Here is a 19,305-nt window from a genome sequence, read left to right on the forward strand (position 1 = left end):
CTGGGGCACTAGAATTATAGTCACCGATTAACTTTCACAAAACCACGGTCTAGCAACTTGGTCGAATAGGGACAAAAGCAAAAACAAAACAAAAAACAAACAAACAAACAAAAAGCCTGTTACTAGTTGCATAAAAATAAATTCCGGGAGATACTTTAGCTCAACCAAATTGCTTCCGGGTTGCTACCCTTCTACTGCGCAGGCGTTTGTGTGTAGTGATATCGTTAAAAAAAAAAGTTCCGGCTAAGTATTTATCTAAACAGTCGGATTTTTTTTAAAATACAGCTTAATGAGGAAGATAAATTAGTTTGTGTTTGTTTTCATTTGGTGGTCTCATTTCTGTAGCTTCAAGTTTTACCTGCGTTGGAACAACTTCCAGGTTTTCACATAACGCTCGAAAAATAAGTCGGCGGAGCGATACAATTCGTCTCACATTGTAATCCAAAAATGGTGGATATGAACAGGGAGGTGAATATTTGTAAGAATGTGTAATTAAGCCAGGTCTGAAATTTGGAGGAAAATAAAGTTGCTGTGGACCATCGCAGTGAGTAGGAAATTCCATTCGCCCTTTAATATCGAATCACGTTTTATAACCGCGTTTTGGACGGACATGAAGCCAGGATCTGACGACTTTCTACCGCCGCCCGAGTGCCCGGTGTTTGAGCCCAGTTGGGCGGAATTCAAAGATCCTCTTGGCTATATAGCTAAAATCAGACCCATTGCGGAGAAGTCAGGCATTTGCAAGATCCGCCCACCTGCGGTAAGCCTCTGAAATGAAACTTGAAATTAAATATTATGATCGACCGTGGGACTACTGTGTCCCTCAACAAGGCCTTAGATTTAAGGACAAATATGTAGGCGTTTAGACTCTTTCCAGCTCCTCGTTTTAAACTGTAGAAAAATCCTCTAGTTAGTCATCCAGATTCTTTGTGGTTAGAACTTGAAACGCTTCTGCAGATATGCAGTTAATACATTTTCAGTTAGTGAGTTGTCTTTACCATGTTTCTTGTTTGTTTGTTTTGTTTTTTTTCTGAGACAGGGTTTCTCTGTGTAGCCCTGGCTGTCCTGGAACTCACTCTGTAGACCAGGCTGGCCTCAAACTCAGAAATCCACCTGCCTCTGCCTCCCAAGTGCTGGGATTAAAGGTGTGTGCCACCACTACCCGGCTACCATATTTTAACTAAGAAAAATTCAGTATACTAACAATCTCATTTATAACTGGGGAAAAATGCTGTATAAGTTTATATTGTTATTGGCCACTTCCTGTTTCACAGTTTCAGTATCACGATTTCTTTCACATGTTTTTAAAAAAGGTAAAATGAGAATGGTGTGGAATCTGTTTCAGGTTAAGTTTCTGTTGATTGGCAGGACATGCCAGCACTCTGTTTTACAGTAAACTATTACTAGTCGGTTTCCCTAGGAAACCACATTCAAATGAACTTGCAGCCTAATATTAAACAGGTAACATATAATGAATATAAACTTTTTGCACAAAATAATACTCTTAAGTATTTAATCTGTAGACATTTCCTTTCTTCTACCTACCTCTTTTCCTCACCATTATGATTTTATTACACACACTTTTCCAAAGTGCTTGAAATAGGGTTATATTGGGGGAAAAGGTATGTTAGTATTTTGTTTATTTTATCTGTAAGAACACTTGTAACACTGACACCTGAGTTTATGCAGATTTTTTTGCCTGTTCTTATTGTTGAGTCCTTTGGAAAACTGCTAATTTGGTGGAGCTTTTATTTTTCTTTTGTCTATTGTTTTCAGTTTTTGTTTTTGTTTTTTTTTGTTTGTTTGTTTGTTTTTTTTCGAGCAGTTTTTGAATTTTAAAAGATGATTATTTAAGAATTTTGGAAAGCAAATTTGGAAAGCAACTGTAACTCATATAAAGCATTAATATGAGAGTGTAATAATTTTCCCTATCCTCATCTTTAACTTCTTGACCCATTTCAGTGTGTTATAATCATCGTTTTATTTCCTTCTAGGATTGGCAGCCTCCTTTTGCTGTAGAAGTTGATAACTTCAGATTTACTCCTCGAATTCAGAGGCTAAATGAACTGGAGGTAAGAAATGTGTTTTTTTAGAACAGTTGGAATCCTAATCTTTGTGATTTTACAACAATGACTTGTATTTAGTTTCTGATATCAAATATTGTTTATTGAAACCGCAGTTATCATTTCTTAAAAAATAAATATTGACTTATGGCAACATCTTCTTTAAAACACAATATTGGTTTATAAAATTCCAGAACATGAAGATTTCTACATTCCATTATATGATAGACTAAGGTTAAAGCTACAAAGAAAGTAAAGATGAATGGGTAACCTGTGGTTTTAAAAAAAAAAAAAAAATATATATATATATATATATATGTATACACACACACACACATATATATATATATATATATATATATATATAGAGAGAGAGAGAGAGAGAGAGAGAGAGAATTAAAGTTACAGACCCCATTTTTTTTGTTTCCTTTTTAAGATTACTTACATCCTGCTAGTCCTCTCTATTGCTTCCTCCTACCCACTCTGAAGTGGTTGCCTTTTACTTTCCTAATTTATTCTCTCCTGCACCTAAGTGTTAGAGATTATTGTGGAAGATGGAATAGTTATACTGAAAGAGCAGAGGAACAGGAAGTTTGCTTTGAGATAGTAGCTTCTGGAAGTGTTAGAGGAACTATGCATAAGAAGGCTTAGCAGCATGGGAGTGTAAACATGATATAAACAGGGGTGATATAAACACCAATAGATATGATACCATTAAATGTAGAAAAGTCAGGAGGCCTCAACCTTAGACAGATAACTACAGGGCACAAAGGAAGGCTGAAAGTGGGAGAAATAGTGCCCCTACAAGGAATAGCATATCAGTTGGTTATTTTATACCAGTTGATCAGCTCTGAAAACATATACCTACACAAAACATTATATGGCTTATTTACGTATTTAGGATAAATAATAGAATATTTAGAATGCATCAACACTCAGCAGAGCAGCATTTTTTAAATTCATAAGCTCACTATGCAAAGTTAGAACTTCCAGAGACAATTATGGCAAATACACTGCAAGTGTCTTTAAGCTTTTTCCTAATTATAATGACTACCACTGTAAATTTTAAAACTAACACAAATTTAGTGGTATTTGGCATGACAATTGAGATGGCTCCTTACCCTTAAATTCTGAGCCTCCTTCCAATAATTTGAATAATTGAATAATTGAATAGGATAAAGAACATCTACCTGTTCTTCCAAATGTCTATCTCTTGCATATTCAACACATTTTTTGCTAAATGATTAACAAAAGTAGCTTCTTAACTTCTTGTGTCAATGTACATATATTTGCAATAACAGACAAAGAAGCTATGTATTTGAAAGAGAATAAGGTGATAGTAAACTGGAAGGTTTGGAGGGAGGAAGGAGAAGGGGCAATGATAATATCATTATTTTTTTTTTAAAGCCTCAAAAGATAAGGAAAGTAAAAACAGGGGCAAAAAGTAAGCCTAATTTACTGACTTCTTTCCCAGGCCCAAACTAGAGTAAAACTGAATTACTTGGATCAGATTGCAAAATTCTGGGAAATTCAAGGTTCTTCATTGAAGATACCTAATGTGGAGAGGAAGATCTTGGACCTTTATAGCCTTAATAAGGTAAGAGTAGTTCATATTTAAAAAAAAAAAAAACCCATAACTAGAAAACATATTTTCATTTATATTTCTGCTTAGAAATGAGTACTATAGAATCTGGCAACAATTCTTGGCTTAATGTTTGAGTTAAAAATTGGTTAAGTATTGGAAGGACGTGATGTGTTTTCTACACAAAGGGTCATTGGAAAATTTAGACTTCTCCAGTGTGTTGACTGTTTATATCTTTTTTTATCCTTTTAGATTGTGATAGAGGAAGGCGGCTATGAAGCAATCTGCAAGGACCGTCGGTGGGCCCGTGTTGCCCAACGCCTTAATTACCCATCAGGGAAAAACATTGGTTCCCTGCTACGGTCCCACTATGAACGGATCATTTACCCTTATGAAATGTTTCAGTCTGGAGCTAATCTTGTGGTGAGGGTCGTAGCTGACTTGGAGCTTGATACAAGACTTGATTTCTTGTTTTTTCTTCTTTCTATATAATTTTGGCATTTATTTGAATTGCTGGACATTTAAAATTTATTAATATATTTTGAAATTTTAGGAATAGGACTTTGGAAACTTGCTTATATAAAACTTTATTCTTCTTATGATAGGTAAACTTTAGTGAGTTCTTTTTTATTTTGGGAAGTTATTATTATTAACCAAATTACATACTAGAAAAGAGGTGCAATTACATCAGGTTGTTATCTGAAAAGTAGGTAATTATTTTCTGAAATTATTAAGCTTCCTTGTTTTAGAAAGTTCATATTTTAGATGTTTAAAATGAGTAAACTAGTATTATTTTGGTTTAACTGAACAATTCACTATTTTAAATATTACAAGTATATGTTTATGAATATTTAATTCTGAACTCACATTCTTTATATAGATATATGAGTTTATATGTTCATAAATATATTTCTGTTTTTTCTCTCCATATCAGCAATGTAACACAGATCCATTTGACAGTGAAGAAAAAGACAAGGAATACAAACCTCATAGTATCCCTCTTAGACAGTCTGTTCAGCCATCAAAATTCAGTTGCTACAGTAGACGAGCAAAAAGGCTACAGCCTGAGGTAAACTGTTTTTTCCTTCTAATAAGCTGCCAGAGTTAGTTTAGAAATTGAGTTTGGGATTTTAAACAAACAAACAAACAAACAAATAAGCAAACAATCAAGAAAAGGGAAAAAACCAACATGAATATCTAAGCTGAAACTAGTGGGAAGTGGGTATTTTCATTTATTATTTATAGTATTTTTTATTTGTATTCTTTCTTTACATGTTCAAAGTGAATATTCTTATAGCTCTAAACTCATTTTTATGAATCTTATTTTTTAAAAGATACATAGTGATTTTTCCAAATAACAAAAAATACCTAAAATATAAAACTTTATCAGTGTTCAAAATGTTATATATAGAATACTTAATAGCTGGATTACATATTCTAAAACTATATATTTTTACCTTTCTCTCCCAGCCCCCGCCCCCCCCATTACAAGACAGGGTTTCTCTGTGTAGCTATACCTCTCCTGGAAGTCAGTCTGTAGACCAGGCTGACCTCAAACTTGTAGATCTGCCTACCTCTAACTCCGAGTGCTAAGATTAAAGGTAGCTGCCACCACCATCATGGCCCAGCACAGATGAATTGATTATAACAGACTGAAGATACACAGGAATTATTTAATTTCCTACCACCTTACCCTGAAGAGATTTCAAGAGAAAACTATTGCTTCCTATGTTGGGAGACCAACATTTTTAGGATGTTTGCTTCTTGTGCATTAAGAGTTGGTTGCCTTTGGGAAGGTTTGGTTCTGTGTGCCAGAGATATATTTTAAATGTTAATAAATATAAAATTAAATAATAGACCTAAGATTAAAAACGTAAACTATGTAGTCTTATAATGTCTAATCCAACTAAAATAGACTTAAGTGTCATAAATACTCCATTTTAACATTTTAGATACATCTATCTAAAATAAAGTAGGATGAAGTTTTCTATTTTTATAACAAATCTTAATATTGGACTTAGAAATATTTTAAACTGAGACTATACCTAAAATAGGAATAATTATGTTTCACATTATTGAATTTTAATTAATTGTGTTTTGCACTATTAATGTAGGAAGAGCTATATCTGGGAGATGGTTGGGGAACAGAAAAGGAAAAAAGAAAAGAACAAAGCATAATATAACTTGGATATCCTGACTATCAAGAAACTGACATTTTTTCAAGTACTATCCTAAAATGTAGAATCTCATGTACTGAGGCTAGGCAGAAAAAAAAAAACCAAAATTTTACTATGTAGTGAGGCTGGTCTTGAACTCATGGTTCTTTTGCCTCCATTCAAAACTGCTATGATTACAGGCATATAATGGAATCATGTTAGTTAAAATGAGCTTTTACAAGATAATTTATATTTTTTATAGTTATAGCCATTATACTAGTGGTATAATCTATAATTATTGTGATACAATATAGAATAAGTCACAATGTACAAGAAATCTAAGAACTATGGAAATAAAAACAGGTGGTATTATTTTGTATTACACAAGGCTTATTAAGATTTAGACAAAACTAACTTATCATTCTAAAATTACTGTTATACTTTAACTTTTTAAAGACTTACCTTGTGTGTATCAGTATTTTGCCTGCTTATAATCTGTACTACATATGCATACAGTGTCTTTGGAGGTCAGAAGATAGCATTAGATTCCTTCGACCTCAAAATGCAGATGTTTTTGAGTCAGTTGTTATTGCTGAGAACTGAACCAAGGTTCTCTTCAAGTGCAGTCTGTGCTCCTAATTGTTGGGCCACTTTTATCTATTTTCTCAAAATAATTATTTCAAGAAGAAAAATACTATACAAGTCCATGTTTTCCTTCTACCATGTGAGTGGGTTTTGGGGCTTGAACTGAGATAGAGGTTGAATGAAAAAAAGAAATAAAAAGGAAAAGAAAGGACATGGCTGCTCCTAGGTACGGTGGAGGAAAAAGTTTCTTGTAGATGAAAGGGAGAGCATAGCCAGAGGCAGGGACATCTGGGCCAGTCCAAGGAGACAGGATCAGACTTAGCTGGGTCATCTGGGGAGAAAATGGGAGGGTTCATCAGTCTGGAGCTCAAAGGTACAGTAAAAGATTAACCAAAATGTCAGCATTATGTAGGAAAAGGCAGTTGGGAGAGTTACCCTAGGCTGGAGAATTCTGGGTTGAGGGTGGGACATGCCAGCCATACCTTGTAACAGGAAGGGACTGGGGCATGTTGGGAGAACCTTGTGGGGCATGCTGGGAGAAACTTGTGGCCATGTCCACATTGGTATGTTAAAAAGGCACATCAACCATTTGTCCCAGGTTTGAACCTAATATTGGAAGACTTCTTAGCAAGCACCCTTAGCCACAGTAGCCATCTTTCTATCCTTAAAATTCTCACTGTTATCATATATTAGTAATAGATATTAATGAGGTTCAGTGTAGATATTTTCAGACACAAATATAGCTCATTAGATTCAGTTCTATTTTGTATGACTGAATTATACAATCCCAATAAAAGACTATTTTACTTTCAGGTCAAGTTTTTTAAACTTGCATTAAGAGTACATAGTAGTACATAGAGTATGTACTACTTGTGTTCTTTACCTATTACACTTAAACAACATTCTCTAGTTCCATCCATTGTGCTATAAATCACAGAACTTTTTTTCCTGTGACTTAGTAAGCACATATATTGATTCTGTATATCAGTTGTAGTAAACAATTCTGCAATAAAACTGACTTTTGGTCATATATGTAGGAATAGGATAATTGTGATATGGTATAACTGTAGTTTATTGTTTGGTGAAAAACATTCATACTATTGTTTATAATTATAATGTCATAAAAGCTTTATGAATTACATTTCCATAGTATTTGCTTTGCTTTTTTTCTTCAATAGTTACTATAATGATTGAAGTGTATATCTTGTTTTGTATATATTTGTTAAATTAGTTGACATGGATAGTATTTTTCTCTTTAACAATTATTTTGAGAAAATATAATATGTACATACAATATATATTGGTCTCCATACTTTCTTCCAACTCTGTTTGGATCACTCCTGTGTGCATCTTCCAAGTTTATATGTTTGGCTTGTTTTTGTTTTGTTTTGTTTTGTTTTGTTTTGTTTTGTTTTGTTTTGTTTTGTTTTTAATCACTGACTGAGTCCAAAATTGGCATTACCCAAATAAATGCACATGGATATAAAGGTAGTGGTGTATAGTCACCTACCAGGGTCTGTACTTCTGAATGAAACTCAACTCTCCCAAAGCAGCCATCAACTGTCAATATATCCTCAGCTGAGTGAAGCCCCTCCCCACTCCATGATGGAATGTTGACTGACTTGATTTTGTTTATACTTCATTGGCTTCATACTCATGCAAATCTGGATAATTATAATTTTGAATTCAATATATTTTATTCTGTCCTGTAGGTTGTGTATAATACATATTGTGTGTGTATGTGTGTGTGTAATCATGCAAATATATATACATTTATACAATGTATATATATTTGTATATAAAATAGTTGGTTTCTATATGAAATCTTATGTTTTACATTATATTTTTCAACCTTATTATATTTACCTTATACTTTTACCTTATATATTTATACCTTATATTTTTCCTCATCCCTAATATTTGTATTTCACTATGTCAACTCAGTCACATTTTTTTTTTCCTCTGCTCAATGGTCATTTATATTTCCTAACTTCTCCAATACCTGAGTTTAAACAAATGTATTTAGATCTGTAAAGCTACCATCCACATGTGAGAGAAAATGTGTGATCTATATGTTTGTGTTCCAGAGTTAGTTCAGTATACTTTTACAGTTCCTTTCATTTATCTTAAAGATGAATAAAATTTCATTGTATGTATAAACTACACCTTTTTTTTTTTTTTTTTTAAATCTACTTGTCAAGTTTGTGGAAATCTGTACTGATTGCATTTCCTGACTTTTGTGAATGGAGCTGTAGTGAACATGATGCACAAGTGTACCTATGGTAGGATATCTACAAGGAACATTCCTTTAGGAAATATACAAGGAATTACAATTAGTATAGCTGGGTCTTCACATAGATCCATTTCCAATGTTTTGAGGAACTGGTAATTTGCAAAATGTTGAGACTACATTTTTATCAGCAGTGTAAGGATTTTGTTTTTTCATTTTGTTTCCTGCATCTAAACCAGCATTTATTGTTGTTTATATCCTTGATGATGATCATTTTTGACTGGGGTAATTTAAACTTTTAGAGTACTTTGACTCTGAATATCACTAATAGCTAGACTGTAGAGGAATATCATTAGCAATACTTGGATTGACTCTTTTTCCATTCCTTTCTTTTTCTTTTTTATTTTTGTTTTGTTTTGTTTTCAAGTCATGCTTAATCTATTCTCGGTTTCTGCATGGTCCTCCTGGTTTCTGGCACTCCAGGCAGTGTCACTGTGGGCTTCCTCTTGTGGTGTGGGCCTCAAGTTGGACCAGTCACTGGTTGACTATTTCTGCCCCACCATTATCCCAGCACATCTTACAGGCATTGTAGATTGTGGGTTGAATGTTATATGGCTGGGTTAATGTGAAACTTCCACCACAGGGGAACCTTGACTGGTTACAGAAGATGGCTGGTTTAGGCTCAGTATCCTCTATTACTAGCAGTCTCTGTTGGTGTCACCTGCATAGAGTGTAGATACTCACAGATCAGCACCTAGCCCAGTTACCAAAGAGGAGTCATCTAGCAACTGGTGAGAGCAGATGCAGAGACCCACTACGAAAAATTAGGGGCAGACACAGGAATCCTCTGGAAGAAGGGGAGGAAGGTTTCTAGAAGCCAGAGGGGTCAAGGACACCAGGAGAACAAGTCCCACAAAATAAACTAAGCAGGGCTCAAAGGGACTGTACCAGGTTTCCACATCACTTTACAGATGACTCTGAATCCCAGTCCTCTCTCACTGTATTCTTTCCCTACATGCCACCTCACCCATACCTCATATCCTTTGTTCCCATCCCCACTTGCCCTCATTCCACCTCAAAATCTATTCTATTTCCTATTTCCAGAGAGACCCATGTATCGCCTCTTGAGTCTTCTTTGTTACTTAGCCTCTCTATCTCTATAGATTGTAGCATGCCTATCTTTTTACTTAACACTTATAATGTCCACTTATAAGTGATGACATACATTGTTTGTCTTTCTGAGTCTGGGTTACCTCACTCAGGATGATTTTTTTTCTAGTTCCATTCATGTGCCTGCAAATTTCATGTTTCTTTGTTTTGTTTTTGTATCAACAACTGAGTTGTTTTTGTTTTAACAACTGCACTGTGTAAAGGTATCACATTTTCTTTATCCATTCTTTAGTTGAGAGACATCTAGGTTGTTTCCAATTTCTGGCTATTATGAATAAAGCTGCTATAAATAAATGAACGGATATCTTTGTGGTAGGCTGGAACATCTTTGGGATACATGCCTAGGAATGATATAGCTGGGTTTTGAGGTAGGTTGATTACCAATTTTCTGACAAATCATCATACTTTTCCCCACAGTGTGTATAAGTTTGCACTCCTATCAGCAATGGAGGAGTGTTCTTCTTGCTCCATATTCTTGCTTGCGTGAGCTAGCTCTTGTTTTTTAATCACAGCCATTCTGACAGGTGGATGATAGAATCCTAAAATCATTTTGATTTGCATTTCCCAGATAAGTAAGGATGTTGAACATCTCTTTAGGTGTTTCTCAGCCATTTGATGTTCCCGGGTTGAGAATTCTATTTAGATCTGTACTCGTTTTTAAAATGGATTATTTCATTTGTTGATGTCTAGTTTCTTGAGTTCTTTATATATTTTCTAGGATATTAGCCAAATAATGTGGAGTCACACTATTTGTCAGATGTAGAGTTAGTAAAACTCTTTTCCCATTCTGTAGACTGCTGTATTGTCCTATTGATGTTATACTTTGCCTTACAGAAGGTTTTAGCTTCATGAGGTCCCATTTATTGTTTGTTGATTTTAGTGCCTGAGTTGGTGTTCTGTTCAGGAAATTTTCTCCTGTGCCAATGTGTTCAAGGTTATTTCCTACTTTCTCTTCTATCAGGTTTAGTGTATCTGGTTTTATGTCTATGTCTTTGAATCACTTGGACTTGAGTTTTGTGCAGGATGGTAGATATGGATGTATTTGCATTCTTCTACATGCTGATATCCACTTAGACCAGCACCATTTGTTGAAGATGCTTTCTTTTTTCTACTGTGTAATTCTGCTTCTTTATTAAAAATCAGATGTCCGTAAGTGTGTAGATGTATCTCTGAGTCTTTGATTCTATTCCATAGATCAACCTATCTTTTTTTTTTTTAATAACACTACCATGTGGTTTTTATTACTGTATCTCTGTGGTAGAGCTTGACATCAAGGATAGTGATACCTCCAGAAGTCCTTATTACAGGGTTGTTTTAGCTGTCCTTGCTTTTTTGTTTTCCCATTTGAAGTTGAATATTGTCCTTGCAAGGTCTATAAAGCATTGTACTGGAGTTTTGATGGCTAATGGGTTGAATATGTAGATTGCTTTTGCTGAGATGGCCATTTTCACTATGTTAATTCTACTGATTCATGAGTGTGGGACACCTTACCATCTTCTGATCTCTTCTTCAATTTCTCGACCTTTTGGTCATAGAAGTATTTCACTTGGCTTGGTAAGAGTTACCCCAATATACTTTGTATCTTTGTGGCTGTTATGAAGGGTTTATTTTGTTGGTTTTTTTTCTCTCCTGCACGGTAATTGTCATTGGTATATAGGAATGCTACTGATTATATATATGACTCCAGTCATATACTACTGATTATATATATATATATATATATATATATATATATATATATATATCTCCAGTCATTTCACTAATAGTGTTTATTAGCTGTATGAGTTTTCTGGTAAATGTTTTGGTGATGCTCATGTATACTATCATATTATCTATAAATATGTTTGACTTTTCTTAACGCAATTTGTATCTCCTTGATCTCAGTTAGTTGTCTTATTGATCTAGCTAGATCTTCAAGTATTATATTGAATAGATAAGAAGAGAGTGAACAACCTGTGTTCTGATGTTGGTGGAATTGGTTTAATTTTTCTCCAGTTGAGGTTGGCTATTGGCTTGCTGTATATTACATTAATTATGTTTAGGTATGTGTCTTGTATTACTGATCAGTCTAATATTTTTATTCTAAAGGTGTGTTGGATGTTTTTCTTTTTTAAATATCTAATAAAATGGTCGTGTGTATTCTTGTTTTTTTTCTTTTAGTTTGTTTATATGGTTGATCACATATATTGATATTTTATATATTGAACTATCCCCACATCTCTGTGATAAAGCCATCTTGATCATGATGTGTTTTGGAATTTGGTTTGTGGATTTTATTGAATATTTTGCATATGTGTTCATGACAGTGATCTGTAATTCTTTTTCCATGTTGACTTTTTGTGTGTCTTGGGAAATTTTGTATACTACTTATCCCCTGAAGATGTCAGCTGTTAATTTTGGAATAGTGGCTTTAGGCTCTTGTTTTTTTAATATATAAATGTGTGTGTGTGTTTCTGTGTGTGTGTGTGTGTGTGTGTGTTTCTGTGTGTGTGTGTGTGTGTGTACACACATGCACGAACACGCCCGTGTGCACTTAAAATTCAATTGCCTAAATGGATTTTAAGTTCTATCCCTGATGTGAATATTAACCTTTGTAATGAATAGCTGACAAGATGTGTTTTTCCTATTCTCTAAGTTGTTGTTTCCCTGTTCCTGTTATATAGTTTTACTGAAGGTTTTTAGCTTACTTTAGTTCTCATTGTCAATTTACACTTAAATTCCCCCATGTTGCTTTCTGAGATCTTTTTAAGAAAAGCAGCAGCTTAAACTACTTTCCAATTTAATTTTTCTCAATTTCAAATAGTATTTCGGTCTTTGGTCTTTGAGATTATATTTGTACAAGATGAGAAACTGACATCAATCTTCAATATATGGATATTCAGTTTTGACCACACTAGATTGTCTTTGACAGTTTGTTGAAAATCATTTTGTTGTGGATAATATGTCCATATTTATGGACTTCTGCCTGTTTCATTGCTTATTGTTGCTTTTGTATTTATGTATTTTTTACATAGGTTGTTCCTATATCTATATCTATATCTATATCTACATATGTGGATTGTCTTCAAAACTTTGAAATTGTTCTGCCACAATAGGTCATAGGCTTACTTATAGACATTACTGCAATGCTTAACTTCCATTGATTTTTCTGTTTTTTATTTTACTACTTTTCTTACAGTGGTTCTTTAATGTTATTCTGATATCTTTAATTTTATCTTTCTACTCAAGAATACTTGATTATTATTATTGATTTTCTTCGCTTCCGTGTATTTTGAAGGATTGTTTTTCTACTTTTCTGAAAAATGTCTTTGGTATTTTCATTAGTGTTCTATTGTGTGAATATTTTAAGAATATTAATTCTGTAGTGCTTTGTGATTTTTATTTTAGCAATCTTTTATTTGTTTGGGTGAGTTTATTCCTAGGTATTTTTGTTTTCATGGCTATGGAATTGTTCATGTTTTCTTGCTTTAAATCTTGTTACTTGACTAAATTCACTTATTATTTATAATAATCTAGATAGAATCGTTAGAGCTTTCTTTTTACATTTATATCCTTGTGAGTGGGGTAATTTTAATTCCTCATATGCCTTTATTCTGTCTTTCTTGCCTTGTTACCTAATGACATGAAGATGTGAATGTCATTGAGAAGAGAATTTAATAGTATTCATAATTCTCTCTCAGATGAGAAGCATGATCCATCACAGGAATTTTTATGGTTCCTGCAGGAAGAGTAAAGATGAGACACTCAATGTTTTAGTGGTTAATGCCAGTGTCTTACTTAGGTTTCCCTTGCTGTGAAAAGACACCATGACCAAGGTAACTTTTATAAGGGCCAACATTTAACTGGGGCTAGCTTACAGGTTTAGAGATTCAGTCCATTATCAAGATGAGAGCATGGCAGTGTCCAGGCTGACATGACTCTGGAGAAGGAGCTGAGAGTTCTACAACTTTCATCCAAAGGGAAGCCAGGAGCAGACTGTCTTTTATATAGCTAAGAGGAGGGTTTCAAAAGCCTCACAGTGATACACCCACACTACTCCAACAAGGCCACAGCTCCTAACAGGGCCACTCCCTGAGCTAAGCATATTCAAATTGTCACAGCTAGCATCTGTTCCTAGTTTTCTGCTATTTAGCCCATAAATGAACTTAAGTAAGAGAAATGTGAGATGCATAAGTTAAAGTCAGGCTGCGTTAGTTTCTATTTGGAAGAAAATCTCACTAGCAAGTTGTTTGCCAGCCCATAGGAGTTTTTTGACTGATTGGGGTAATTTCCATAGCCATGGGAGAGCTAAAGAACATTATAAAATGTAAGAAAAGTATGTATATAAAAGAATTAATATAAGTAGTTACCATAAATTTTGGAATTGGCCATGATGTTATAATGAAAGTATAGTAGGTTTAACTTTTATTCTGAAGAAACAGGCTGTTAAGGTAGATGTACCTAGATACTATTGTATAGAGCATCTGACTTTCAATAATTACTATAGAAACAAAAAAACAAGATTATTTTTATTTTGTAATTTATGGAAAAAAAGTATGCATTTTTTTTGCCTGAATTGTTCCATTTTTATTTATTTTATTTTATATTTTATTTACATTTCAGATGCCATCCCCTTTTCTCATTTCCCCTCCCTAGAAAACCCCTATCCCATGCCCCCTTTCCTTTTTGCTTTTATACAATTTTTTAAATGTTAATCAAAGGCTCAATCAGAAGTGTAACCCAATACCCAACCTAGATATATCAACTATCTTTAACTGGTGGACACACGTAAACATCTGCCTCCATGACCTCTCTCTCTCTCTCTCTCTCTCTCTCTCTCTCTCTCTCTCTCTCTCTCTCTCTCTCATCACCTAACTTCTCCTCTCCCTCATCTTCTCCTCTCCTTACTCTGTCTTTCCCTTTTGGTACTCCTTCCCCCTTAGCTCCTCCTACGTATCACCCTTCCTGTTAGAATAAAACTTTTCTCTCAAAATACAGTTAGAGCATACTTATTCCTAATTGTACCAGTGAGGTACAAGATAATCCTAATACCCAGTCCATCATTTTGTTGACTAACCAGAACCTCTGTTATCTCTCCTAACTAAAGCACTTAGTTCTGAACCTGGCTTTTTTATTTTTTTCTTGGCTTTAGAATGAATGTCAGCTGAAAACCATCCACTCAGATCTTTTCTCTCAAAGTAAATAGCCAGGATTGGCTATGAGACTATAGGTCTTCAACCCCATCAGAAATCCAGAATGACTGAGTTAAGTGAAGTTATGGGAAGCACTAAGCATAGCTTCTAAAACTTAGCCAATTTATAGAGAACACCTATAAATTTAAAGAGAACACGCTGAACACCTGGAAAGCCCCTATACTACCGACCGTTGGAGCACCAAATCTTCAGCCTTCTGACAGACCTTAGTGATGCAGAATTATTAAGGGCTGATCACTCTGTCTAGGCAGATATAATCAGTTGACTGTTCTGCAAGTGTGTCCTTTTCTGGACAGTAATTTGTCTGTAGATGGAGAGAGGCAATTCTTGCCTAGTGGCTGTCACCACACAACTGGAGTAACTCCAAAGGCTGCTCAGTTTCTTCTTAGAATCCACGACAGGAAGCTGTCAGGAGCAGACAGGTCTCTAATAAAAATGAACATTAATATATAAATATTTGTAAAGTCAATTCTGTGGACTTCTGATGTTTTGAAAACCAACTATCCATGTAAGGTAACCTGGACTGTTGTCTGTTCACTCCTCTCAGCTATTTCTAAATAAAATATGGGAAACACCCTAACAATAAACTCAAAAATATGAATTTGCTATAGTCCCTTAACTCATAGGCTAACTGTCCCAAATCAGTTAAAAAAGTTAAAGAAGGACTGGGTGTAAGCCTTGTATTCCAAAATGTGTTATACAGGCACAATGCCCATGAGAGTATCAATATTCATCTCACTTTTATATCAATAAGAAGCTCATGCCAATGGAATCCTTAAATTTAAAATCAAAGTAAATGTTGTACCATTTAAGAAATTATAACTTCATCTTGATATTAATTATACAGATGCTCACAGCTAACCACTGATATGATCAAGGGTTTCTCAATAGAGAACTTAGAGAGAGGACTGAAAGAGCAGAAAGGGTTTGTGACCCCAGGAGGAAAGCAACAATACCAAACACCCAGAGCCCCCCAGGGTCTAAACCACCAGCCTGGGAGCACATAGGGAGGGACCCATGACTCCAGCAGTATATGTAGGGGAGGATGGCCTTGTCTGGCATAGGTGGGAGAGGAGATTCTTGGTCCCATAAACAAAGAACACAGAGTGGGGGGAGGAATGTGAGGGTGGGGAGGGGGAAGTGAGGGGGGTAGGTGCGGGCACTGCCTCATAGAAGCATGAGGAGGAGGAATGGGATAGGAGGTTACTGGGTGGTGGGAAGAAGTGGGGTAAGGGGATAAAATCTGAAAGGTAAATATAATACCCAATTAAAAAACAAGAGAGATAAAAAAAGGGAAAAAGGAGAAAAAAGAGAAAAAAGAAAAAAGAAAGAAGAAAAAGAAAAATAGGAGATTTAATAGCACAAAGGGAAGGATTTAGAAATTTAGGAGGCAGTTTATGTTAATGGACATAGCAATCATAGAAACTGGAAAATCACACCCTCATAGGAGCACGAGGAGGTACGGTATGGGACAAGGGGTTCCTGGGTGGTGGGGGGAATGGGATAAGGGGATAAAATTCGAAATGTAAATTTTACAACCAATTTTAAAAAGGGAGGAAAAAAGAAAAGTTGTTAGAACCAATATCTTTAAAAAAAAAATGTCAGCCCTCTAGGAAAAAAATTTTTTTTTCTTGATACTAAAACTTGTTCTGACAAGTGTATATTGCAGAATACACAGCCTTGGTGTATCTACTCATCAAGCATACTGAGCAGACCTGCCCAAACCTCTGATGTCCTGGAATTCCATCTGGATTCAGTGAAGACACAGCATCAGAGGCTTATCAACTTACTCCCCCCCTCCCCCACTCCTCTTCTAATATCACAATGCCCGTAACCAGCTTGAAGAAGTTGAAGAAGAGTCAGCGCCCCTATTACCTGGGCTTGGGGACTAAGGTGGTTAATAATGGTCTGCCTCTCTAGGGAAAAGTAGTGGTTTTGTTGGAACAGGGAGGATTAGCTAGGACTTATTGCATAGCCATAACCTATTGGTAAAAATGTATGCATCTTAAGTGAATGTAAACTTATTGTAAACTGATATACACCTGATTGTCCAGTGGAAAGAACTAAAGTAATAAAGGTACTTTAAAAATAGGTCAGTATTTATTAAAAGATCTACACGTCTAGGTTATTATTAATTATATTGGCATATCAATTACATGTTAGTAGTATATTAGCACATTAATATATGCTATATAGCATATAGATATGTGTATTAGCAAAGTAATCTTTTTTTTTTATTTTGTTTTGTTTTTCGAGACAGGGTTTCTCTGAGTAGCCCTGGCTGTCCTGGAACTCACTCTGTAGACCAGGCTAGCCTCAAACTCAGAAATCCACCTGCCTCTGCCTCCCAAGTGCTGGGGTTAAAGGCGTGTGCCACCACTGCCCGGCCATTAGTTATTGATTAATGTTATCATATTTGTCTTTTTTGTTTTCAAAAATCTGTCTCCCTATTCTTGCTTTTTATTGGTATTTAAGATTTCTTTTTTCTCTTATTAATTACTTTATATCTGATCACAGCTTTCCCTCCATCCTCTCCTCCAAGTCCCTTTGTCTCCCCTCTCCTCCTCCCACTACTCTCTCTTTCTCCTCAGATAAGGGAGACCTCTCATGTATATCAAACCTCCTTGGCATATCAAGTTGCAGTAGGACTAGGCACGTCTTCTTTTATTGAGGACAAACCAGGCAGCCCAGTTAGAGGAAAGAGATCCAGGCAAGAAAGTCAGAGACAGTCTCTGCTCCGGTTGTTAGGGGACCCACACGAAGACTAAGATGCACATCAGGTATATAAGTGTACACCACCTGCTGCCTAAGTGTAGAGGACACCTAACAGGTTTTACTTTTTAAAGTCTTTGATAATACAGAGAGGAAGAATCATGTTTTTAATGGTATATGTTCCTTGGAATAAAGTTATTTTGTCTTGTTGCTTAATCTGTTTATGTAAAAAAGCTTATTTGTACTTATTGCATTCTAATATGTAGATTTATTAAAATGTTTTTTTTTAGATTTAAAAATTTTAGGCATAGGAGTGTTTTCTGTCTATGTGTGTGCACCATATGTGTGTCTCCTGCCCTTAGTGGTGAGAAGAGGTCACTGGAATCCCTGAAACTGGAGTTAATTGTAAGCCATTATTTGAGGGCTATGAACAGAACACTGGTCCTTTGCAAAAACAATGAGTGCTTGTAACTAGTGAGCCAATTCTTTATTCCTCATCTCCAATCTTGTAAACAATATTTAACTATTTTTCACAACATGAGAAAATGGGAATATGAACTTTATATGTTTCATGCATATGTAAAGTACATTCTAACATCAGTTTTCTTCTTTTCTCTCTATAATCTCTTTTCTACTTATTTTACCTATAAATGTACCTATAAGTCTTTTTCAACTCATGTTGAGACCCACTGTATTTAACCAGTACTGTCTGTGTGACTGTGGGTTTGGAGCTATCCCTTAAAGACCACTGCCCTCTTCAGCAATAGCTGGAATTGTTGTTGTTGTTGTTGTTGTTGTTGTTGTTGTTGTTGTTGTTGTTGTTGTTATATTATTAGAAGCATTTGGGAATTTTATATATGCATGTAATATGTTTTCATCAAATCTACCTTTCACTCTTATTTCCTCTAAGTTACTCCTGTAAATCCCCTTCCACTTTACTGTTCAGATTTATGTGTTCTTTTTTAAACTCACTAAATGCAGTCAGTGCTTACTACTTATTATATGAGTGAAGGTTCATCTACTAGATGGATAGGTTATCTGGGGCTGCATTGACTTTTCTAAGGTATTCTGCTAATAATATTTCTAGACATTCTCTATAAATATTATGTCCTTTTATTTACTGTCTCCTTTGAATTTTTTTTTTTTTTTAATAGCCAGAACCTACAGAAGAGGACATTGAGAAAAACCCAGAGCTAAAGAAACTACAGATATATGGGGCAGGTCCTAAAATGATTGGCTTGGGCCTCATGGCTAAGGAGAAGACTCTGAGAAAGAAAGATAGCATACAACCAGGTGAGATTAAAATACTAATCAGTGATACAGTAAAGAACCATGAGACTTTTTTAAATTGTGATGTAAAAAGTCTGTTTTCACTTCCTTTTGATACTACTAGATAAAGAAGAAGTGCCATGCCCTGCAACTGTTGTAGTGAAGGGGGAAGCCAGTGAGTTTGGAAAAGTGACATCTGACAAGAACTTAAATCCCAGTTACGAACCTTGTACGGAGATGACTGTGCAGCTACGGAACAATCACAGCAGTCCCCAGTTTGTAAGGATTCACTAGTGATTTTGTGATACTGTTTTTAACTATCAATATTAGAGAGCACCTAAAATTA

At 35.0% G+C, this 19,305-nt stretch overlaps 1 protein-coding gene across 3 annotated transcripts in view; it reads left to right on the top strand.

Annotated features, from left to right (window-relative positions):
- Positions 1-325: 325 nt before the first annotated feature.
- LOC117701335 (lysine-specific demethylase 5D) overlaps positions 326-19,305 on the top strand; it is a 48,398-nt gene continuing 29,418 nt past the window's right edge. The window contains exons 1-7 of one of the 3 annotated variants that reach the window (XM_076706222.1): positions 326-760; positions 1,995-2,072; positions 3,538-3,660; positions 3,898-4,068; positions 4,580-4,714; positions 18,845-18,983; positions 19,054-19,238. In XM_076706222.1, the coding sequence (XP_076562337.1) occupies positions 611-760; positions 1,995-2,072; positions 3,538-3,660; positions 3,898-4,068; positions 4,580-4,714; positions 18,845-18,983; positions 19,054-19,238 (981 nt within the window). In that variant the 5' untranslated portion in view covers positions 326-610. The remainder of the gene's footprint in view (positions 761-1,994; positions 2,073-3,537; positions 3,661-3,897; positions 4,069-4,579; positions 4,715-18,844; positions 18,984-19,053; positions 19,239-19,305) is intronic. The other 2 variants (XM_076706221.1, XM_034493109.2) reach the window with 2 other exon arrangements.

The sequence above is a fragment of the Arvicanthis niloticus genome (assembly GCF_011762505.2).
Source record: "Arvicanthis niloticus isolate mArvNil1 chromosome Y unlocalized genomic scaffold, mArvNil1.pat.X SUPER_Y_unloc_4, whole genome shotgun sequence".
Lineage (NCBI taxonomy): Eukaryota > Metazoa > Chordata > Mammalia > Rodentia > Muridae > Arvicanthis > Arvicanthis niloticus.